Source organism: Triplophysa rosa, linkage group LG19, assembly GCF_024868665.1.
Source record: "Triplophysa rosa linkage group LG19, Trosa_1v2, whole genome shotgun sequence".
NCBI lineage: Eukaryota > Metazoa > Chordata > Actinopteri > Cypriniformes > Nemacheilidae > Triplophysa > Triplophysa rosa.
The window spans coordinates 12,765,763-12,789,611 of NC_079908.1; the positions used below are offsets into that span (position 1 = coordinate 12,765,763).

At 37.8% G+C, this 23,849-nt stretch overlaps 4 protein-coding genes across 7 annotated transcripts in view; all 4 read left to right on the forward strand.

Moving 5' to 3' along the window:
* Positions 1-1,150, forward strand: part of rb1 (retinoblastoma 1) — a 31,394-nt gene extending 30,244 nt beyond the window's left edge. Inside the window, exon 27 of the mRNA XM_057360046.1 lies at positions 35-1,150. Coding sequence (XP_057216029.1) covers positions 35-105 — 71 coding nt within the window. The 3' untranslated portion in view covers positions 106-1,150. The remainder of the gene's footprint in view (positions 1-34) is intronic.
* Positions 1,151-1,344: 194 nt separating this feature from the next.
* Positions 1,345-3,861, forward strand: cysltr2a (cysteinyl leukotriene receptor 2a). Of its 3 annotated transcripts, none has more exons than XM_057360047.1 (3): positions 1,345-1,493; positions 1,763-1,806; positions 2,363-3,861. In XM_057360047.1, the coding sequence occupies exons 1-3, from the start codon at positions 1,353-1,355 to the stop codon at positions 3,384-3,386; spliced, it is 1,209 nt and encodes a 402-aa protein (XP_057216030.1). In that variant the 5' UTR covers positions 1,345-1,352; the 3' UTR covers positions 3,387-3,861. The 3 variants fall into 3 exon arrangements, with proteins under 3 accessions (XP_057216030.1, XP_057216031.1, XP_057216032.1); XM_057360048.1 differs by having other exon boundaries at positions 1,440-1,638; positions 1,763-1,922; XM_057360049.1 differs by having other exon boundaries at positions 1,440-1,638.
* Positions 3,862-5,693: 1,832 nt separating this feature from the next.
* dub (duboraya) lies at positions 5,694-15,496 on the forward strand. 2 transcript variants are annotated; one of them, XM_057361229.1, is made up of 6 exons: positions 5,695-5,974; positions 12,054-12,140; positions 13,457-13,534; positions 13,654-13,716; positions 13,838-14,038; positions 14,293-15,496. In XM_057361229.1, exons 1-6 carry the CDS (start codon positions 5,969-5,971, stop codon positions 14,773-14,775), a joined length of 918 nt encoding a protein of 305 aa, XP_057217212.1. In that variant the 5' UTR covers positions 5,695-5,968; the 3' UTR covers positions 14,776-15,496. The 2 variants fall into 2 exon arrangements, with proteins under 2 accessions (XP_057217213.1, XP_057217212.1); XM_057361230.1 differs by lacking the exon at positions 12,054-12,140 and having other exon boundaries at positions 5,694-5,974.
* A 6,509-nt stretch (positions 15,497-22,005) lies between these two features.
* On the forward strand, positions 22,006-23,835 carry guca1d (guanylate cyclase activator 1d). The gene is made up of 4 exons (XM_057360306.1): positions 22,006-22,361; positions 23,004-23,153; positions 23,520-23,607; positions 23,696-23,835. The coding sequence occupies exons 1-4, from the start codon at positions 22,167-22,169 to the stop codon at positions 23,833-23,835; spliced, it is 573 nt and encodes a 190-aa protein (XP_057216289.1). The 5' UTR covers positions 22,006-22,166.
* Positions 23,836-23,849: the final 14 nt, after the last annotated feature.

The window sequence follows — 23,849 nt, forward strand, 5'->3', positions numbered from 1 at the left end:
TATAATTTGTTATCTGTTGTTTGTGTCTGTACAGGCTCCACTCGGACACGTATTCAAGAGCAGAAATTAAAGGAGGAGTCTGTAAAAGAGCATCCAGAACCCTGAATGAATCGGTCACGCTGTGCTCGATTAAAGCCGCCCCAGCATGAATCGATCTCCAGGAGTTTTGTTATTAGATTCACTTGTTTTAGTTTTCAGGCGGTGCTCCTAAAATAGCATGTGTCTTTCATTTTAAACGTTTGAGGAACCATGAAGGAGATTTTATTCTTTATTTGCTACTATAACATTGTGGGGGTTTTCTTTCAATGTATCTGAACAGTATAAAAACTGGTGGTATAGTTTCATAATTTATTGTTTTGTTTTTTACATTTATATTTTGTCCTTGAATTTTTCAAGTCGCTTATTTTATTTTGATTTTTTTGTGCAGTACTGGAAATGTGGTTTGTGAGGATGATATTTGACAACAGTGTTTTATTTGGTTATAATCATGTATTGGGTATGGTAATGTATTTTGCAGATTAGATTCTACTTGTTGCCTTTTTAATATTTTTTTTTTTGGAAACAATTTTGCTTTAAAGAATATAATAGATATCATTTTGAAAATGTGTTGTTATAAAAATGTATTGCAGTTGAAGCATTTTATTGGGGTGATGTTTTGGAATGATTGGTGTGTGTTTGTGTGCATATGCATTTGTTTGTTAACATGTGGCCATCTTGTCTTTAATTGACCTTGCTGCACAAGGTTGTTTTCCTTTTTTATTGAATTTTAGGATTTTTGAAGATTGTGTTTTGCGCTCTTGTTTTTGTCTAAAAAAATTATGTTGTACTTCAAATGTTCTTTTCAAGATAATGTAATGCCTCAAGTTTAACAACTGACCTGTTTGTTAACGGAAACCCAAACGTGTCCTGTTGTTAATGCAGGATCATGACCTCTTAGCTTTTGTTGCCACACATTTACATTTGTTGTCATTAGGCGTGTTATACTATTACAATTTGGCATGTTGTTTACCATGTTTGGCAGTTGGTTCTCTTATTAATGGAATGCTGTATGCCATGTAATGACAAACATCATTTTGATATGTAAAAATAATAAAATAGATTATTTGACATGTTTTTGAGGAGCAGTGAAATAAATGTTCATAATTTTTACTTGCAAACCATTTCTGCCATTCTTGCTTCCCAAAAGTTAATTGATGTTTCATAGGTGACTCGTTTGAATTCATTGGTATGACGAATGTAAACGTACGGAATGTGTTTTTGCAACCAACTTATAAGCAAAAGTTTAACGCAGGTGTTTATTCAAATTCCCCTGAATATCATTCACGAACGCATTTTTTTATTGAGCTGTCGTCATGTGGAGCAATCACAAAGGCGTTGCTAAGTCAGCAGTGGGTTTTGCAAAAAGCTTATCAGGATGTTCATCAGACGTTCACATCGAAGAGAGTTTACATCAATTGGGGGTATCACAACCGGATGGATTTACAAAGAAACGGGTGCAAGTTATTGGTCATTTAAAGCTGATTATCCTTATATTCTGTTTATATTAATTTGTCTATATGCTTTGATTTAAAAAGAACCAAAAACCATTTACGTAGCAGTAACTTAATAGCATTATAATATCTTAATCTGATATTCAAGGTTTGTTATTTATCTATTTTAATACACAGCAACTAAATGACCAGTAATGCTGTAAAAAAACAAGTGCACGATTGTGCAGTTTTAACTGGGTCGCATTGTTTTTTGTTTGTTTGTTTTTTTACAGCGTTTGGTGAGCAGGAGGCTGGTCTGGGACATCCTCCCTTTACTGTAAGTTCTGTTTCTTACCTTCTCTTAAACGGCTCTCTTAAATGCACTGCTGCTTTGGCAAGTGATCAAACTACAAGCGCTTGACCTGATTCCACAACTGCACACTCAAGATAAAGGTAACTCTTTGAGCTTTTAGATCTGTTTTTAAATGTTCTTTAAACGTTCTCTTTAACACGAGTTGTGTTATCACTGTATTATGTAAATCAGTTGTGTAAACATTTAAGCTGTCGAACAAGCTATATGTTATATGTGGTATGATTAAAAATTTGAGAAATTGTAGTATTTTTGAAAAGGCACATTTTGGTATACGGATTGGATATACATTCGCAGAGATTCTCGTGCTAAACTAGAAAAACCTGTTTTTAGAGCATTCAAATAAAACCTTAACAAAAGGCGATCTTGAGAACTCATGTTACGTTAGTAAAACTCCTGCCAGTGAAGTTTATGCTTCAGCAACAATATTTTATTCAAAAAAATGCATTATTTCTTAAGAACAGAATTTGTGTGTTTTGTATTTTAAATCACTCATACCTGCACTTTGTCCTATACCTCCAAGGGAAGAAATGAATGACTCCTTGTCAAATCTCTCTGGAAATGCATCTTGTGAAGAAGGCAGCACTAATGACTTCAAACGCATTATGTACCCTGTAGTGTACATAATCATTTTTGTCCTGGGCAGTGCCGGCCACTCTTTATCTATCTGCGTCTTTTTCAGCCTATGGAGAAAGCAAAAGAGTTTTACGCCAGTGAACTTGTTAATGGTGAACCTGTTGCTGTCGGACTTGATGATGGTGTGCTCTTTGCCCTTGAGGATCTCTTACTACCTGCTGGACAAGTGGCCGTTTGGCGATGTCGCCTGTCGACTCATCTTTTATGTGTTTTATCTCAACATATACATCTCGGTGTATTTTCTGGTGGCTCTCAATATCTTGCGTTACTTTGCGCTGGTATGGCCATACCTGTACATACGCATACAGACCTCCTGCGTTGCGGGTATCGTGTGTGCAGTCATCTGGTTGTTGATGGCTTTGGCCAGCAGTCCGCTGTTTTTCTCCAAGAAAGGAAAACAAGAGGGAAGTCCTCGGTGCCTGGATCTGTCAACAGAAAACGTGGACAGATTGCTTTATATCAACAATGTGTCTCTTCTCATGGGCTTTGTGGTGCCTTTGCTGGTCATCATTTTTTGCTCCATCTTTGTTGCGAAGAGTCTTCTGACACCCAGTCCTGCTCTGGGTAGGACCAGGCCGTGCAGGAAGAAGGCATGCGCTTTGGTCATCATCAGTCTTGGGATCTTTCTGGTGTGTTTCTTGCCATATCACGTTGTACGGACGATCTTCCTAACTGCTGAGAAACAGCTCAGGATGAATGGAAAGGAAGACTCATGTAACTACATTTGGATGGTCCGTAAGGCCGCCGTCATAACACATTGTTTGTGTACGACCAACAGCTGTCTGGATCCCATTCTGTTCTTCTTCGTTGGGGAAAATTTCAAATCGTTCTCGGACAAATTTTTAGGACGGAGAAAAATGATCAATGAGAGGACCCTGCGACAGGAAGAACTACAGGTTTTACAGAAGTGAAGAAAGAACAGACTTGAGGTACCTCATTCTTTCGCAAATGCAGGAAACAATGTTTTTACTTTTTTAAGGGGTTGAATTGTTTCCAGGTTTGGCTGTTGGTTGCTAGTAAGCATTTTTTTACTGTATGAGGTGGCTTGTCTGCACTGGCATCAGCATTGCATTGCAGATCATTTACATAAAGTTGAACTCTGTCACTGTCATCATTTGTTGGCCACTTGTAAATATGTAAATATAAAATGTGATGTCACATCTCACAGTTGGAAGAGATTTGTAAATCTATTGTTATGCTCAATGTGACAGCTGCAAAAATTTAAGTCCCGTCATAGAGTTGAGAGAGCCAATCACTTATTTATTTACTTTACGCACGTTCGCTGCACAGCCTGAAAAATTTGTGATTTGAGTTAAATGCAATTTTTTTAAATCAGTGTTGTTTGATTTTATGCCTTGTTTCAAATATATTGGAATTGAACCTTGACCAACAGTTTTTGATATTTTGGCCACCTACAGTATGTCCGTCCAAATTGTATTAACCTTACAGGGATAGTTTAACCAAAAACAAAAAAAACTGTCATCATTTATTCACCCAGATGTTTAAAACCTCTATATGACTCTTTCTTCTGTGAAACACAAAATAAGATATTTTTTTGAAATGTCTCAGTGGTTTTGTGTCCAATGGAAGTCAATGGGGTCCAGTGTAGCTTGGTTACCCACAATCTTTAAAATATTGTCAAAATGAAAGTCACAGGTTTTGAATGGCGTAAGGGTGAATAAAAGATGACATTTTTATTTTTAGGTGGACTTTATCCTTTTAATGGGATGGGTATGAATGATCTCTTATGCTAATATCTCTGCAGTCTATTTCAATTGTCTTAGTCTTTTTTTTGTTTGTTTTCACATTTGCCTGCAGCACGTCATTCTGTGGCCTATGAAACATGTTTAACTCTCTTTTAAGAGCTTATCAGGAAGCAAAAGAACTGTATGCAAAGTATGTGGCTTCCTGAAGACACCTGCTTCTCACAGCTCTCCCTGTCAGCACATTAAACCCAGCCTTTGTACAAATTGCTACACAGGCTCTGACCTCTTTTTGAAGATATGTGATAAATATCTTGGTCGCTTGTTTAATTCATAAGAGGAAGTTTCACATTTTGTGGAGTTTGAAATTTCGCTTGATATCATTATTTTACATCTGCCCATCCTTCTACTGCATGTATTGATCAACCTGAATCTTCTCTGGCTTGTTTCATTGCAATGCATCCAACATCCCGAACACAGTCCGTGAATTGAGGTCATTTGGCACGTGTACTGCAGTTGCACAAGTTGGCCTTGCACAATTGTAAACCACTGCCAAAGTAACTTTTTTCAAGGGAGATTTAAAAATAATGTCACCGTTTCCAAAGCAATTGTGTTGTGTTTGTACATCAACAGATTGCACCGACTGTCAAAAAATACTGCTTCCTCTTTCATTTCATCCATTAATGGAATGTTGTCACAAGCACCTCCCCTTACCATGCATCCTGTGCAACCTAATGGAAATGCATCCTCTGAATTATTACACACGGCTTTGTCTAAAATCTTACTGAGCTGCATATCTAGACTGAATTTTAGAGCATTATAAGTACCCGTAACAATATTTGTGGTAGTATCACAGACATTGTCAAGGAGCACAACCGTGTATGCATGATCTCAGCTGACTTAGAATGCTGTCTAGATAGTCAGCTCACTAGATTTTGAAACACAGCCCCAATTACATTATCTGTTCAGCAATAATAATATCACACCATTCCTTTAGGCTTGTTTTGTAAATTTATGGTGAATTCATTTATTTATAATGTGGCTTTGTTATTGGCTGGGCAGGGGCTTCTTTTCCCAGCATGCATGATTAGGTAATGCAAAGCTGAAAATTGATAATAGTTAAATGTTATTTAATATATGCTTAGAGCAAAATAAGTGATGTGTTACTTTTATGTTTGTGAATTTATTGTGGATTTATTATTTTGAGAATATTGTTGATTTAATAAACGTAATATCTTGAGCAATAATCTATTTTCTTAATTATACCACCCAATGCAACAGTATTAATATAATTAAATTTTTACAAATATTTGCATTTTGCATTACATTTTTAATCGGTTATAAATGTTTTTGGTTGTATTCAAACGTTTGTGTAGTGAAACAGGAAGTTCTTCTGAACCAACGTTAAAACAGCATTGTTTACGTCATCAGTGGTCTATTAGTAATATAAATCGGCTTCATTGTTTGTCGTGTTATTAATTATAAACAGAACTCAATGTTTAGTTGTTTATAGCCACCAATATTCTTAGGGGAATAGCCTAAATGTAAGAAACTACAGGTCAGTTCTCTGCAACAACTCTTTTAGCTGCGCATGGCATAGCACAATCTTTTGGCCGTGGAAATGTTGTAAGAGTCAACCCTAAATATAACCGCCGACCACCCTCTTGTGCTTTGAGAGAGACAGCGCGCACACGCATCGCGCTCATGTGAGGAGAGGGAGCGCGCGCCTTTACTTAGGCAAGTGTCAAGAACAGCAACAGAAGTTGAGGACTCGCAAACAGCGCTGGAAGATGGAGGTATGAAAACGGTTTCTGTCTTTTTAAAACTGTTTGCTGTTGTTATCGTTGTTGTTTTGGATGTAATTGTTTATTTACGTTGCCTGAACACTTACCAAAAAAAATACTCCTGTAGTGCCAAAAGTCATTTAATAAAAGCAAAGCATAATTTTGTATAGATAGGCGGTCATAAATATTGTCATATTCAATACATATGTCCTCCCTCTTAAGCATGCATGAAATACATTCTAGGTTTTTGTTTAATATGCATGTGTTGAAAACAAACTTACACAGTTATGCATTTTTGCTTTGCTAGCATTTTTGTGATTTGTTTTATGGTTTAACACATCTGAAGCAGTTACACTGTCAGCTTGGATCTGACTGCGCCGAATGTGAGCGTTTTGAGTCAGTATGTGAGCTGATGAATACACCATAGCAGTCTTTCAGATTGACCATGACACCTGTCACAAGTTAAACCTCTATTGATCATCATTTATATAACATTATGTTTGCAGGACAGCGCTCCCATCAACAGATTGTATTGCTGTGCTTGGCCAGTGACTCTTTGAATTATGTTCGGATCAAATTTCTAACCACCCTGTTTGCCTTGACACTGCCCTCCCTGCTTGTCTTAAGTTAGAATAAAGTATGTCTGGCATTGCAACAATCTTAACTGGCACAGGAAGTGGTGTAACCTCATCCGTATGACAGATTAAAATGGCGGGTTAGGATGGAGGACCCACGTGAGTGCGTTTGTGGAGGTTTGATGTTCAGATGATTAAATGTATGTGGAAATTAATACAGAACGCTCACTACATAGTGTCCCATAAAGTGGTGGTGTTCATCAGTATTATGACATTATTCGTATATTTTTATTATAAGTTAAGTTATTCTGTGTGCTGTATCTACAGGGGAAGTGAATGTAGAAATCTGCTGCACAACATACAAAACAACTGAGCATGCTTGTGGTTGTGTCTTTTTTGGGAAATCACGTAGACAAAGAAAGTGTGATCACACTTAGATGAAATGCCGAATGAGACAAAATAAATGCATGGGATTTCAAAGGAGAAATGTGGAGATTTTAGCAGCATCTAGCAGTGTCAGTGAGGTTGCGAACTGCAACCAACAGGCCACTCACCCCTCCTCTCTCCCTTTCGAAACACTACGGTGACTGACACAGGACAAAGATGTTGTTGCGTCCTGAAGGAAACACGCTCTGTAGAGCAGTTTGTGCTTTTAGGGCTACTGTAGAAACAACATGGCGAGTTCCATGTAAGGGGACCCGTGCTTCATTATGTAAGGTCTTTAAAGATCAGGTATCATGCTATGTCATAGTGAAGTTTAGGCGTTTCTGTTTGTTTACGGCATTTCAGTGATGGATGTTTTATAAACGGTGGATATAACGCTGGATTTGGAGATCGATTGAAACTGATAGATTGCGCGGTCCCAGTGACAAAAGATGCTGGACATGAACTGCACGCGGTAAGTCAAACTAAGTCATACATCTGTGTTTTCTTGGCAATCGGCGTGTACGTGCATAATGTACAAAACACGGAAGGATTAATGTGACGATGTGTTGCTGTAGTTCCATCCTACTCTCCCCACTAGTACCTCTCCCTCTAGCAGCTTGTGGTTTTCTGGAAATAATCGTACAGCTGTATCTCTCTTTTATGAATTTGATCAAACTAAATACTCTTCGAAGATACAACGTATGCAGTACTACTGTATAGGCACTCAAGATTAATATGAGATTGGCAGAAAATACCTGTGATGCGCGGTCTTTAAACACCTCTGAAGACATAGTTACGTCTATTATATTGTATTTCTGGCAATGGATCCTCCAAAAAATGACACCGGACCTTTAAAGAGAGTTTGCAAGAGTGAGCAAAGGATTTTCATTTTTGGGTGAACTATCCCTTTAAATCTTGTAAAAATTTCGGTACAAAGTTATGAATATAGTTTTAGGCTTTTTTTATCCTAAATGTACAGTATATACAGTATTCTAACACTAAGCAGAGCCACGTTTAAACATGATTTAATTCCTGCCATTAAAGAATGCGACTCCGCTGCGAACGCTGGTTGAATGCATATCTTGTTTAAAGCTTTGTGTCGGGGCTTATTCTAGAGAATTGGCCTGCATGGACCCCTGGATATTTATGTTCATTATCTCCTGAATTTCAGCTATGTGAACATGCGGGTCAGTGTCAGTCCCACCTCGGCAGCTGTTAGAGCGACGGCCCTCTTTTCCTAAGCTGTGTGCAACTACAAAGGGTGATCTAGAGAAGGGAAATATTGCAAGTATTGCAACACAACATCATCCACTACATCAACAGGCTACAGCCAGTTACACGTTTTCCACCCCAAAAGACTCATGTTTGTTTAGATCTTTAGAAGACCTAATGAAGAACTGGACAAGCATATGGGTGTGAACTTCCTAACTACCCTTCAGAATTCAGAGACGTGACATCACAGAGTATTTGCAAATGATGTAGGCTAAATGCTCTGTGCAGACCTGCTAAGCACAGCGTACATCTCTTCTTTCCATGTTTTATATTAAGTGTTAGTTGGTTGCTCCATGCTGGTGTTCGATATTATCCTTCATCAGAAATCAGATCGGATTAAACGCAACAAGTGAAGGCAGGTTGTCTTTTCACAAGAAGCAGATGTCAGTGACTATGAAGATTTGAGTCATACTACTGGAACACTGTGGGAATTATTCAAGAATTGGTCCCAGAGTGGAAATGTAGGTGTGAGGTGGAGTCGGTCATAACCCACTGACTCACGCTGGAGTGTTTAGCGCGGACATGACTTTCCAACACACCATCCACTCCAAATGTTCCCAGCAAGAACATGAGCTCATAGTATCGGGCCACTTTTGGATAAAGATCGTTTTGTGAGAAAGAAAATCTGATGTTTCCAATCTGCACCACATCCAATGATAGCCCAGAAACATACTGTATGGGATTATACAGATGCGAAACGAATTGCAAAACCATTTCAAATTGCATACTTCCAAAACACTTTTGAGAGTGCAACACGTACTTGCACTGGCACTGTCATCCCTTATATGCACCATCGTCCCTAAATGGAACATGTTTCCGTGTAAATTGAATTTTACTCTGAAGACATTGGCGTACAAAGAGATTTTTTGTGGGGAATAATAAGATTCGGTTTTCCGCTGCATGGGTCACAGTCAGTGGCACGTGGTGGACTTCTGAAATAAGGACACCACCCCATGAGTTCGTTTTTTGTGTGTATAAATTCATGTTCTACTTCCATCTAATGTTTGCATGGTTATGTCTAATGAGATCATTCCTGTTCCACTGCTGTGCGGTCAGAAGCGAGCATGTCATTGCAAGTGTGACTGTTTCTGAGCTGAAGAAAGGCCCATGCTGAATTGATTATGCGGTTTGTTGTGTTGTTTACTCACTCTGTGTCATCACTGCTGCCAACTGTTGTAAAGCAAAAAGACGTTTTGGAATGGATTCGTGTCTTGTGGCGTGTGCTAACTCACCACGGCACACGTTGTGTGTTTATTAAAGTAGTAAAATTGTTGGATGGACCATTAGTGACGTTTGGTATGGTGATGTCATCTTCAGGGGTCATTTCTTCAGGTTTTAAATGTGTGCAAAGACACAGCTGTGGAGCACACACACCCTGGGTCGCCCATACACACACTCAGACACACGTGTAGTAAAACTCACCACCCACTGGGTCTCAGGAGAAAAAGCTTCTCACACCCTGCTTTAAAGAACCTGTAATGAGCTCAGCGTGCTATCAACTGCTTGAGAGACATGGCACATGTGTTTAACCAATAAAATGACTTATTTTATTTAGTATTTAAAAGCACTAAGTATAACACTGCAAATATAAACCTAGAGAGAATTATTATATGTTAGTTTTGACAATGCACATATTACTAAAAAAACATTACGATAATATGCATTCTACATATTTCATACTTTTTACGGTTTTTATCATTTTTCTTATTTCTATACTTTTCTTATGTATCTGCTGTCTTTGCTAATATGTGTGTATTGCGCAACAATGTAAAAATGCAAAAAGTGCAATTGAATTGAAATTAATTTGAAGTACACTTATGGTGTGCTAATATACACGACCGATTAACGTTTTAAAACGTTTGACTTTGTTTCTCAAAATCTTAGGTCTTTAGGTGTATGTTTTAATGTTTGTAAATTGTTATTGAAATGTTAAAGAATCATTTTTTTAAATGGATAACTTGGACCAAATAATGATGAAAAAGCAACCAATAAAATCTCATAATAGATTAAAATACCTTCAATACAGTTTAGAAAGCTTCCCAGAACTCTCTTTTAGTATAATTCCTATGCATACTATTGTTGCAATTATCCTAAAGTGTGAAAAAAAGGAATAAAGAATGAGTAAGTTCAATGGCGGATTGTGTTTATATTAATGTAATAACTGTCTCTTTGGATCTTCAAACGTTCAGTGAGGGAAACCCAACACAATCTCACAGCAAAAATGTAACAATTTTACGATGAGGCTATTCGTATGAATTCATACGATCTCATTAATATATTTTAGTATATTTCGCTTTTGTGCCAGTGACAAGTGCGGGGTTAGGGGTGGGTCTTCAGTGTTGCATTTTTTAGTAATCGTACGTTTTTGTACGATTTAAACATGAAATCTTACGAATAAACCACCTCGTTAAATAGTTGCGAATTCCTGTGTTTTTCTCGGTGGCTTTAGTTAAAAATGGCAAACATGCCCTTACGTTGCATTTCAGGAATGGGAGCTTTGCTATGGGAACAGTTCAACGTCTGGGGCAGGTCCTCATCATCTTGCAGTGTTGTTTTTGGCAGTTTGCATTAATCAGTTAATTTGTCAAACACTAAAGAATTTCTTTTAACGTTTTTGGATGGTGACCCTGGTGACCGCTTTCTTGTGCGGTTCGCTGGTCGATACTGGTCGAACAGCATGATATGAGTTTGTTCATTTGGGCTGAATTGATCTGAATTGCTTCTGTTGGGGCAGTATATGGATTTCTAAAGTATTATATTACAGAGAATTAGAGAATGAATGCATTTCTGTGTCAGTGATTTTAAAAGGCCTAACTTAAAAACAACAACACAGAGTTACTCAGAAGTTTTTTTTCCGTCTTGGGCACTAAAGAAAGCAAATGATGTCATAGTGGAATGCTTTTATCTTAAAGAGAACTGAATGGAGTGCAGTTGGAACACATGGGCAGCAGATACAGGCAAAACGGAAAGAGGCACAGACAAAAAAGTCTATTAAACTATAACGTATCAAGGGACTAGGTGCAAGCACATTTTCTTTTGTTGTCTTAAATACCTGACGTCCTATGCTTTAATGCTGCCTATTCTCCATGATTTTGTATTTATGCATGTATTTGTTTTTCAAATTTTACACTAAACATTTAACAGTGCATTCCCTGGGAATCAAAGCCATGGTTAACTATATCATCAACATCCAGTAAAGTCTCATTTAGCATTGGTGGGTTCCAACAAGTCACTAAAATGGAGCACTTTGACAACATACAATTGTGTCAGAACGCATTAGCTCACTTCAACAACGTCACTCTTTGCTATCGCAAGGCAGTACTGGTTTCCCTCCACTGATAGTGAGAGTGTTAATGGTCAGAGACGGAGGCCTGTCGATGGAAGAGACTGATACAGAGATTATAACAGCAGCCTGGAGAGTCTGAAGTCATAGCTGACTGAGCCTGTGTCCCCTTACAGACATATTTTCATGGCTCAAAGAGCACTCTTTCTCAATGCTTTCTTTTGAAATAGCTTATTTTCATCATCTTCACGAACAAGACGTTTTTCAGCCTTGAATAAAAATCAGCAGAATTTAGCAGAAAACAGAACGTAGGGCTTGTGTTTAGCAACCATTAAAGTGAAATCTTTTTTAGGAGAATTTTGACATGACTTTTTAGTATGTCTAAATAAAAAAATTGTATGTGCTCCTCCCCCCAAAAAGTGAATTTGTCACACCTAATACATTTACATAAAGTGTATTGGGTTGTAACTTGAATCTTTATTACAGATTATTAAAAGGGGACGTGCATTCTTACACTAACATTTTTGTATTTCAGGACCATACGGTTGTAAAAAAGAGATCTGTGGCTGAGCTAGCAGGAAAATTCAGTTGTCAAAAACCCCATATGACAGATGCTGAAGTGGTGAGGTTTATCTGAGTATTATCAGCCTCAGTCAAACTGTCTCTGCACTTCAGCTTCCCTTATTCTGCGCCTTGACATAGCCTTATACTGTAAAAGCGGTCCAATTTGCTTTCTTTCTTTCCTTTTCATTTTGCTTCTCTTTTCATCCTCTCATTTGAAATGTGCACCATGTGCTAAAATGCACAAAGATGTAGAGATAAATCAAACAACACAAATAGCATTGCATTTATATGAATTATTTAGGTTAAATCAATAGGTTATATTGTAGGATAGCATATGTGGTTGGTTGTGAAAAATGTGTTTAATTGTGAAATACAAGTGTATCACGTGATACCTTGTGGGTACAGAGAAAAACATTTCAAGTTAGTGCTGTCCTCCATCCCCTACACCCGAGACAAGGAAGCAAAATCTCATTTTCTACATTGTTTTTATTCCGTGGAACCCAGATTTTTTCCTTATGTATCTATAACCTGTTTTGCATCCTGAAGGCATTAATGATATAGGCTGGTGGCTACTTGCCAAGCTGCCACCCCGTCTCCAACACAGATATTAAAAAGAGAGATGTTATGTAAAGCAAAAATGACTGTTTAACAGACAGCTAGTCTAGCTAGTTTAACTTATTTCTAACATTACCTTCCTTTTTCTTTCCTCTCTTTTTCTTCCGTTTGTCATTCTTAAATATGACCTTATTAAAAAAAGAAAAAACATGATACACATCATCTAATTTTAAGTTGTAGGCACATCTAATGTTTCAATGTATGTTTCAAAATGAAGCATTCAACTTCGTTTACCCAAAAATGAAAATTCTGTCATCATTTACTCGCCCTCAAACCTTTATACATTTTGTTGTTCTACTGAACATAAAAAAAAGAATCGAACAGTTCTGGGGCGCTATTGACTACCATAGTAGGAAAAAATCTACAATGGTAGTCAGTTGTGCCCCAGAACTGTGTAGTTTCCCACTTTCTTTAAAATATCATCTTTTGTTTTTAACAAAGAAATGCATAGAGTTTTGAAACAACTTGAGGGTGAGTAAATGATGACAGAATTTTCATTTCGGGTTGAACTATCACTTAACAGCGCTTAATATCTTCTCTTTCTGTGTGTCAGTACAAAATATATTATTTTATAATATAGAAAGTCATAAGGAAATATTTTAAGTAAATAAGTCCTGCAACATGATATGATGCCCTGGTCATGTTTTTTTTATTTTTCCCACAACAACTGTTTTATCAGCTGTTTACAATATTTTGACTTTCCAAACATGATGTTTTGTTAAACATGTTTGAAAATGTTGTGTTGTGATTGTGTTGCAGAACAAGCCCGTGAGAAGGAGACCCCCACGCACACTGCATTTACCTGCTAGTAATAATGCAGATCATTCTCAGGACGAGGTGAGAGGAGTTGTTTGACACTGTACTGCCATTTTCAAGAAACGCGGTCTAATAATAATCACTACTTTATTAAATGCTATTTGCATTTACTTAACTGATGTCTTTTTTCACCCATTCAGAAAGGAGCAGGACCAGTTTCACCCAGGAAGAAAAGAAACTCTGCCCTCATTGAAAAACTACAGGTAAAACCAACTGACTCAACTTTCCTTTGCTCATACAGCAACGCTCCCCTCTAGTGGACAGAGACCAGTATTGCTTTAATTAAGCCATGTCAGAAACAATATTCTGTCTTAATTCATGCAGGCCAACCTCACACTTTCTCCAACGGGACCACCTCCTTTCCCAAAAAGCCCTGGGGTGGGGAAGCTACCCGTGCCATCTTTCTTTCCCACCTCTCCTGGAAGCCCCGTCAGTCCTCCTGCAATTGTCACACCGAAACAGGAGGAAACTGCCACCAGCTTTGAGAACCCTGTCGAGGGAGGAGTTCTCAAGAGCATTAACAAGGTCTTTATTTGTCAGTGGCGATTTGGATGAGATTGGATTTCCATTTAAAGGAATAGTTCACCCAAAAATGAAAATTCTGTCATCGTTTACTTACCTTTATGTCACCTTCATCTCTGAATTATTTTCATTCTTCTGTGAAACAAAATGTTAAAGTTATTTCTTCCATTCAATAAGTGAAAAGTGTCTGTTTATTCAAAATGCTAAGCTCAAGATTTTAGCCTTTTTTAAGCATTCTTTGTATTTTACCGGTGCAGGGCAGAGCTCGACTTTCCATCAAGCGCCGCCCGCCATCTCGCAAAAACAGGAAGTCCAGTGCAGAAGAAGGAGAAGAGGTGGCCTTAACTCCAAACGGGCATGAGGGAGATGTGTTTGAGGAGCAAAAGGCATCTGACTGTGTCGACACCATATCAGTCTCTCCAAAACAACAGACTGAGCAAGAAACTGAATCAACAGATGTTGAAAACCAGCACCCAAAGGATGCAGAACCAGAGAATAAGGTTGAGACTGTGAATGCTGAAAATAAAGATGGAGGTGAGCAAGAACACAAGACAGAGGAGGTGGGGGAGAAACGTGGAGGTGAGCAGCAGTTAGACGGAAGTTCCTCGGAGTCTAAAACACAAGAAGAAGCATGTGAAGAGCCAGTCACGCAAGCTCATGAAAAGCCACAGACAGAACCTGAATCAACAACAGATGAGAAAGAAACGGAACAGAAAGAAGAAGTAGAGATAAACCATTAGTGCTATGAGAACATGTGCTTGATGAAAGCAGTTACCTGATTTTAGTTCAAGGAACTTGAATATCTTTGTCTGCTTTATCAACAATTTTGCTTAATGTGCATATTTTTTTGTAATACAGCTAAGGAGATACAGATAAATGCTGGAAACACTGGGTTGGGCGCAGGCCTAAAAATACATCTTTATGAAGATAGTAAATAACATTGCAAGATTTTTTTATATAGTAGCACATATTCAAAGCTGGCATGAGCTATTCAGGTATTTTTAAATCTTGTGTATATGAGGGTCAGAAAGGACGCTTTGTAAATTTATAGAATGAATCCTATTCATTTCATTTGATCTCTTCTGTTTCACAAGAAAAGAAGTAAAACTACTTTACAATGAACAACACAAAGCAAAACTAAATATAGCTATAATGTGAATAACATTCTATCCGAAGGTTGCTTTCATATGTCAAACACTTTTTGAAACCTTCAGATGCAGACAGTATTTTTCTCTTCCTGTACAGTTTCATTAATATTTTCATAACACCTGTTTTGAGCTGCTGGTATGATTTTGGTTTTTACAGACTTGTTTGATTTTGGATATACTTTTCTATATAACCATTATCCCCTATAGTAAAGGACAAATATTTTTTATTCTTTCTGTGTTGTTGATAGTACTTTGTTCAAAAAAATTAATGTGATTTTGAAAATTGCAGGAAATAAAATATGGAAGTATTCTGAACTCATTCATTGGAAAATGCTAGTTTTCTTGTCACAACCTGGCCTGTAAAACCATTATTGTGATCTAAAGTTAAATGTATTGCATAAAGCCTTATTAAGGTCATGACCCTCTCATTCCCTATTTCTGTAACACCCCCATACAAACAAAGCCTTTAGCCTTTGATACACAGTGTCACCATTTGGTCTCTCTGTGGTCATTAAAAATCCCAGGATGTCCTTTGAATAAGAGTAGGGGTGTAACCCCGGCATCTCGGCCAAATTTGCCCATTCGCCGCTATACATCATGGCCTCCTAATCATCCCCATATGTAATAATTGGCTTCGTAACTCTATCTCCTCTCCACCAGTAAGCTGCTGTGTGTGGTGGGTGTTCTGGCGCAATATGGCTGTCGTCGCATCATCCAGGTGGATGCTGCACATTGGTGGTGGTTGAGGAGATTCCCTGCTTCGATGTAAAGCGCTATATAAATGTAATGAATTATTACTATTCATGAAACAGATTTTATGTATTTTGCACTTAAAATGACTTCTTCAAATAATACCGGATTCAAATATGAGTGAAATAATTACATGCAACAGTTTAGTACTTGAGTTCGATCTCTGACTTGCGTCCGGGCTCAAGACATTTTTCTCTAGTCTCGGACTTGTCTGTAGTCTGTGACTCATTGGTATCTGCACTCGTACTTGTCTCGGACTTGGTCATTGGTCTAGGCAAATGTTCTAGTTGGTCTCGACCGAGTCCGGTGATTTTCTTTCTCCTTCCAAACAAAACCATTGATGAAGCATGCTTGTTGTGATCTGAAAACGGGTGATCCGAAAACTGTTGCAACCGATTATTGACTCGAGAACGAAAGCTGCTCGTGCTCATCAGTTTCCTCCAAATTAAACCGAAAGATTTCCTGACACACTAAGGGGCGGTTTCCCAGATAGGGTTTTAGACTAGTCCTACCCTGCATTCCAACTAGGATATATCGCGCTCCGAAGGGCCCTTCGGAGTGACAACAATCATGGCCGCCATACTGGCCTGCTCATAACTGGCCACTTCAAAGGACCCTTCAGAATGAAGGATTTCGAAGGGTACAATGGTCACTTCGGGCTCCCATGATTCTTTGCTTGGTGATGCCGCCTCCTCATGGGCGCGGGATGATGACGCAGAAGGGCACTTCAAGAAACAGTTGTTTGGTCCCCTACACCCTTCCCTTCAAAGCTCTCACTCCGGAGGGTAAACCATTCGAAGGGCTTAGGGCATAGGGATGAGCACTTCGAAATGGAATGCAGGGCTATTCTCAGCCTCAGACGTGTGACGCCCACCAGGGTTCGAGTTGAGGGGGGCTGGGGTGGTCCCGGACCCCTCATAAGCCTTAAGGGACCTCTCATAAGGTCTAAAATAGTGAACTTGGGGGTCCCCTTGGTTTTTCCTTAAAACTAGACAACTTAAAACACAAAATTATTTTTTTTGTCAAATTATCATGCTAAAACAAAACACTTTGTCCATTATTTGTACAAATTTCATAAAACTAAAATGTAATTTTTATCTGAAAAATCCATGCATGCTCGAGCACGCCACACGGTGTTCAACGAAGACATGTACAGAGATGCAAGATGCGTGCGGATCCTCTCACGTTGAAAGCGTTTATCTTAAAACTTTAGCCTAGTATAATTTTGATGTGCAAGTCTTTCTTTATGTCCGATGTTATCTGACATTGTCAAAACAGATGCGATGCGGTTTTGAGCCACTAAAGGGACATACAGGTGGTGGAAAAATAGGAAAAGGAGTGAAAATATTTTAAATATTTTGCTCTCCCCAACAGTGCGTTTCTTTGCAAAACTTTTGCGTTTCCCCAAGAATATTTTTCTTTACCTCTGAAAACTTTCGCATTCCCCAGAGATTATTTTGCGCTCCCTTCTGCAAACATGAGCTCCGACTTTGACGAGAAGGCTTCTGCTTTTGCACAAAGGAATGACATTTGTTTTTCTTATTCTGCAGTGGTTCATATGGATTATTTTCAAATACTTGATCTACATTATCAGGAGATGAATCACGCTTAAAACGTTCATACGCTTCTGCATGAGGTGACGCGTCCTCTCCCTCACTGGCTCCAATGAAAAAAATAAAAGGACAGGAAAATCTCAATTAGTAATAAAATGTTATCATACATTTTGAAAAACGTGTTATTCTTATTGCTTTTAATAAGTTTAAGAGATTTTACAATGAGTGAAATCTCAGCAAGAAAGACATCAAATCTATAGGCAAAATCTTATTTAAAAAATCTACAATGCAAAATAAAAAAATTAACAGCAAGAAACTGCAAAAAAACAAAGAAAATTTTAATCTCTACCTCATGTGGATCTCTTTTAATGGATTATCAATATGTTAAGGACATTTATGCGTGTAATGTGGTCAAATTACTACAATGATCCAAACTATGATGTGATTGATGCTTGAACTGGCAGCTCCGTCTGTTTTTTTTCTTTTGAAGACTGGTTAGGGGACCCCCAAGAGCCTTGACACAATTCGAACATTGACGCCCACGAACCGTTGGCTAAACGTCTAATGCATAAGGCACACTTTTCTGGAAACACTTCAGCATGTTCGAAGTCATCATCTGATTGGTTGAATTTCACAGGATTTCCAGGAGACGTGCGTGTCGCATTCTCTAACTGTCCGCCTAATAACACGAAGGCGTCTGATCTAAGAAGTAAGCTGTCGTGTTTACAACGGTTGCTATAAGAATTCATCACGATCGACTAAACGCTTAATTCTTTAAAGTATGTGAGGTTCACGGCATAAACTTATAATTATTATGTTTCTGTTAACTTTTGACACGTTCGTGAATGTCCACCGCTCTGTTACTGCAGGGACATTTCCACGCCTCTAAACATTAAAATAGCTTTATGTCTGTTATACCAGTCATTTAACACTGGTATAACAGTTTTTAAATCCTCCACGCAATAATTTGACGTAAACCCTCTGCGCTGTGATTGGCTGGATTAGTTCCACAGTGTCACACACAACGAGATCACTTGCGATAATATCAAGCAGGTTTGAAAATATCGTAGTGTCTGGGATAGCACGAGAGACTCGGCAGCCATGTTCGCAATGACTCTGGGCAGCTATATTTAGCCTACGTTATAGCAAGTCCACAGGGCAAGGCATATATTTCTAAAATCGCTGGCTAAAATCACAATTAAACAGCATTTTTCCAATCAATAATCCGATCAATAATTACGTAACTGTGGTTTGTTGATCTTAAATTGCAGTGCATTGCTTTGCATGCAACTGTAATGCATGCTGCATGACGCTTTCTTTTGTTGATTGTATGGAGGAATTTCATGATATGTCTTTATGTTTTTGATCTGTCTTTATGTTTTTGATCATTATTCACTATGTTGTGGCGAACCACAAGTAATATGAGAGGAGACATTCACCAAGGTACTGTACCTTTAAGGGAGGGAGGAGTTAGTTGTGTTGTTCCTGTTTTGTGATGTGTGTGCTGTGGTTTTACTTGACTCGCTGTTCGGTGTGAGAGTTATATTAAAGTGGAGAGTAAGCGGACCCTACACCTCTTCGTTTTTGTCTCCTCGTTTATTGCACTCCACAATGTATTGCTCTTCGTTTTAAACACATTTGTATGAGATTCTGAAAAGCACCCTGCACAGCTGTGTTTTTGATGTCTGGCAGTGTTTATGAAATCTGGGGACTTTTTCCGGCCCCAACCCTACAGTATGACCAAATCTGGGCATGTTCCGTCCCGTTACTATGACTACAATCTACATTGAGCAAGGCCACCGTTTTGCCACAGATAAAGACAAGAGAAGGAGGTGAAGAAAAGGAAACAGGTCATGATGACCATGACATAATTGTGGTGGGCGAGGATATATAAAATATATTTTAAAAATGAGGTAATAGCCAGCCTACCATGAATAAATACGCACCTTGTTGCCTGGGATATATTGGTGGCAGAAAATCAACAATTGGTTAATAAAAATAAGAGATAACGGGAATCTACTTGATTGGTTTTAGAAAGGTCCACCTTTCAGAAGTTTCACTATAACTGTAGACTGAAAACACTTGGTTTTTAGATGACTTGGAACATCTCACTTTGTTTGGCTCGAGCAAATAAAGTTAACTCCTTGACACCCGGCCCTTCTTTGCCTGAGAGATTTTTTTGAACTGCAAGACTGATATTTTCCACAACAATTGTCACCATTGTTGAGTTTCATACACGGATTCTTGATGTCTGATTGATTCAGCAATTTATTGTATTTTTTGTCAATTGGCAGCCCAAAATGTGATTGTTACATTACAATAAAAAGACTCAAAATCTGAAGTTGCACTTCGGCTTTGTGACTTTGGTGAAATTGCTATGCCTAAAGTAAATAAAATGACCTAATTCGATCCGCTTTTTGATCATTACAAATAAAGCATGTGATCTTGAAGATGGTTCTTTTCTCTGTCTATGTCTTGACTGTCTCTTTTGAACTTGGACTGAAACCTCTTTCGACTTGACTTGGACTCGAATAGTCCTGGTTTTGGACTCGACAAAGGTGGACTTGACTACATCCCTGCAATATAATACCATTTTGGCTTTTGTCCTCATGTCAGTATGTTTGTAAGGAGGCTCTTCTACCCACTCAGAGAAAATACCTCTGGCTGACCTCATGGAAGCTCTCTTGAGCTTAATTTAACTACGCGATGGCAAAGAGCCAAAGGTCGGGCTGTGCTTATATGTGAATGGATTCAAAGATGTTCGGCCATTACAATGGGATAAATTGTTGATTTGATTCAGATTCAAGGTCAGGAGAGGAAGGATTAAGCTGGATCAACTACTAAAAGATTTGAGTACTCCTTGGTTTGTCCTGATTGCAAAGAATGTCACAGCAGTGAACTTAAGCTAAAAGATATATTACACAGTAGAGAAAATACTTTTGCATTTATGCAGATGCTTTATGCAAAGTGACTTACAGTGAACACATTTGAGAAGTATGTGTTTTTCCCTGGAAGATTTATATTCAGTTTAATATGATTGTACTATCATACTTAGAAAAGTAATAACTAAAAAATCCATTCACATATATTGTGTTAATATAATCATTTTTTACTGTTGCTGCTATTTATAAAATCTATTATTTTTAAGTATTGCATCTATCCAACTTTTATTCGTTCTCTCTCTTGTTCTTTGATCCACTTTGTAGGGACAGTGCTGTATCGCTGCTCTCTGATTGGCTCTCGTTGTCAGGCTTGGGTTCTGGTTTGATCTCTCGTTCTATGATTGGCTGAATCCTTGCTCTCTGATTCTTTCTGCATATGACCTTGCACCGGTTCACGTTAGAGGTTTGGTTCAGCGTGACAGGCTGTTGTTCAAGCAATTAAACATTAATGTCTCTTTTTCAATCTGAACAAACCTTTAAACTAAACTGTAGCAAATCTTGGAAACATTTTACCAGCAACAAGTGTCATACAATGATCTGTTCTCATTTGTTTCGTTCATTTCTAGCACATGATAGTTGACACATTACTTTAAAAGCTAATGCCTAGTGCTTACACTAACTGAATATTTGAGCTAATGACTGTGGTCATTTAATCCCATTTACTGTGGTGGATACATAAGAACCTAATGAAGAGTTTAAGTAGGCCTATATTCTACACAGATTTCCCATTTCACCATTTCCAATGAAAGGGATTTTCTCACATGTTGCTGTATAATGAAAATGCACTAAACAATTGAGTTTGTAGTTCTACAAAACATAGAAAAATTGCAACTCGTTTGTGTTTGTAAAACTAAGAAGCGCGAAATCTTTTACTTTACATTTTGCACAGTTGTGCGCTCATGTTAATCGAATATCTTGTACTTTTGCATTTACATTTATTTATGTAGCAGACACTTTTATCCAACGCGATGAGAAAGCATTTAACGTTTTGACAAAATTGTCTCATCATTTCCTCATAATTATACTTTATATAAATATTTTATATTTGTCATTTTATTAAATTATAAATATGAATAACTTATAATTATTCATAACTGTTTATATCTTTTCATATTATTATTATATTACATATTTTAAATTATTTATTAATGTTTATATTGTTTATAGAATTCTTTTAATTATATTTTATACTCATAATATACCTATATGGATATTATTTATATATTGTTTAATATTATATTATTTTGTGCAATCATAAACCACAGTAAAATGTAACTTTTTTTGAGTCTGCCTTGACCGAGAGAGGAATAACTTTATATTAACCCGTAGCGTGATATTTAATCAAAGCGTCTCCGCTATGAGCTTTTTTTGAGAGCTGGCCTCGCGTGCACCCTACACAATGACCGTACAAGCCCTTCATGTGAAGGAGGCTCATGTCCTGTTATACAAGCACCCTCTTGCCTCTGGCGGTGATTCTTTAACAGGCAGTTCTCGCCATGATCTCATTAGTCACGGTTATTTTAAGTAGCAGCCTCTTTTTAGTGGTATCTGGGTATAATAGGTTTAGACAATCAGTATCCTGTCCATACCTGCGGAGTGCCAGTCTGGAGTTTTCACGCCCGCTGTGCACCTGTACCAAGGATCGGACAGGGCCAGCTGCCCTAAAGCAACTGCCTGGACCATCTGTGGATCAGAAGTTGCGGAAGGGACTGTTTTCTGTCCCTGTGGGTCAACAGGCATGGGTAACAATCACGCAACTTTGGATGACATCCTGGCTGAGGATATGCACCACTGGTATAACAAATTCATGAAGGAGTCTCCGTCAGGCCTGATCACGCTGTTTGAACTCAAGTCCATTCTGGGATTGCAGGGTATGAATGAGAATGCAAACAGTTACGTGGACCAGGTGTTCTTCACATTCGACATGGATGGGGTAAAGATTACAGTTTTTGTCCCAAGTTCATGGTGCATTCATTTGTTTAATGATTGAACTAGTGATGATGATTGCTGTGATTTTGTCATATGCAAATAAAAAATCTTGCAAAGGAGACGTCACAAGAGATAATTTTACAGAGACATGCTGTTTATAGTAATATCTTGATTGGTTATTTTGAAAGGCTTTTGCACAGCGACTATATGCTTAGTAAAATAAGCACAATCTAATTGCAAACCATTCTTTTTTTTCTTGTGTGAGCATTAGTACCTCAAAGGCTGCAAATAAATATCTACATGTGAAGTTTAGGGTAAATATGAAGTTTTACATTTCATGTTATTTACATTCATAACTTCCATCCAACCCCATTGTCCTCTGCAGGCTAACCAGACAATGAAGTAAATAAATATTATGAGAAAGCTGTATTAAATTAGGGTGAAATAACTTCATGAGTTAGAAATCTGTCATTTCTTGTAATAAATGTGTGAGCAGAGGTAAAAACAAACGGACAAAAAAAATCTCAAATAAAGTTGGTTTTCTCAAATGGTCAACACTCTGGTATGACTTTGTATACATGTGGTTTCTTAAAACGTGAATACATAATATGTGCTGTCTTGCCAATGTTTTTCTGTTTTTATTTAGGATGGGTATATAGATTTTGTGGAATATATTGCTGCCGTTAGCTTGATGCTAAAAGGGGAAATCAACCAGAAACTCAAGTGGTACTTCAAACTTTTTGACCAGGATGGCAATGGAAAAATTGACAAGGAAGAATTGGAGACTATATTCACGGTAAAAGACTTCTAATAATTTCTTTACAGAAACTGCCAGAAAATATAATGTGAGATTAGTTTGACCTTTCATTTCCACATCATCACTGTTGATGGAGCAAAATAGAATAGAACGTCACAGCTAAAATTCCAAAGGCAGGTCGGGTTAACTTGTACCCTGGATCAGTCTGCTTAACTTGTGGATGAACTCATTTAATCCAATTGTGTAACTCTCTTTCTTGTGTCTTCAATGTACCTTAGTTTCTGAGACTGCCACTTAGAGTATTAGTTAGAGTACTAACAGTATTTTATATTCTATACACATTTGGCTACACATGCTATATATATATTTCCATAGACGTTAATCATATTGTGATTCTACAAACAGGCAATACAAGACATTACAAGAAACCGTGACATTGAGCCTGAAGAGGTGGTGACTCTCATTTATGAAAAGATTGACGTCAATGGGGAGGGTAAGCACACTTTTCAATTTATGAAAAATATGCTCTCAGTACTGTTCTTTTTCTTTTTTGTGTCTGAGCATCTTCCTATAACATCCAGGTGAACTGACGCTTGAAGAGTTCATCGAAGGAGCTAAAGAACATCCTGATATTATGGAAATGCTGAAGAAACTGATGGACCTTACTCCAGTCTTAGTTATCATTGTTGACGGTCGAAAGATGCCAACCAGGGAAGGTTAAATTTGACAAAACAT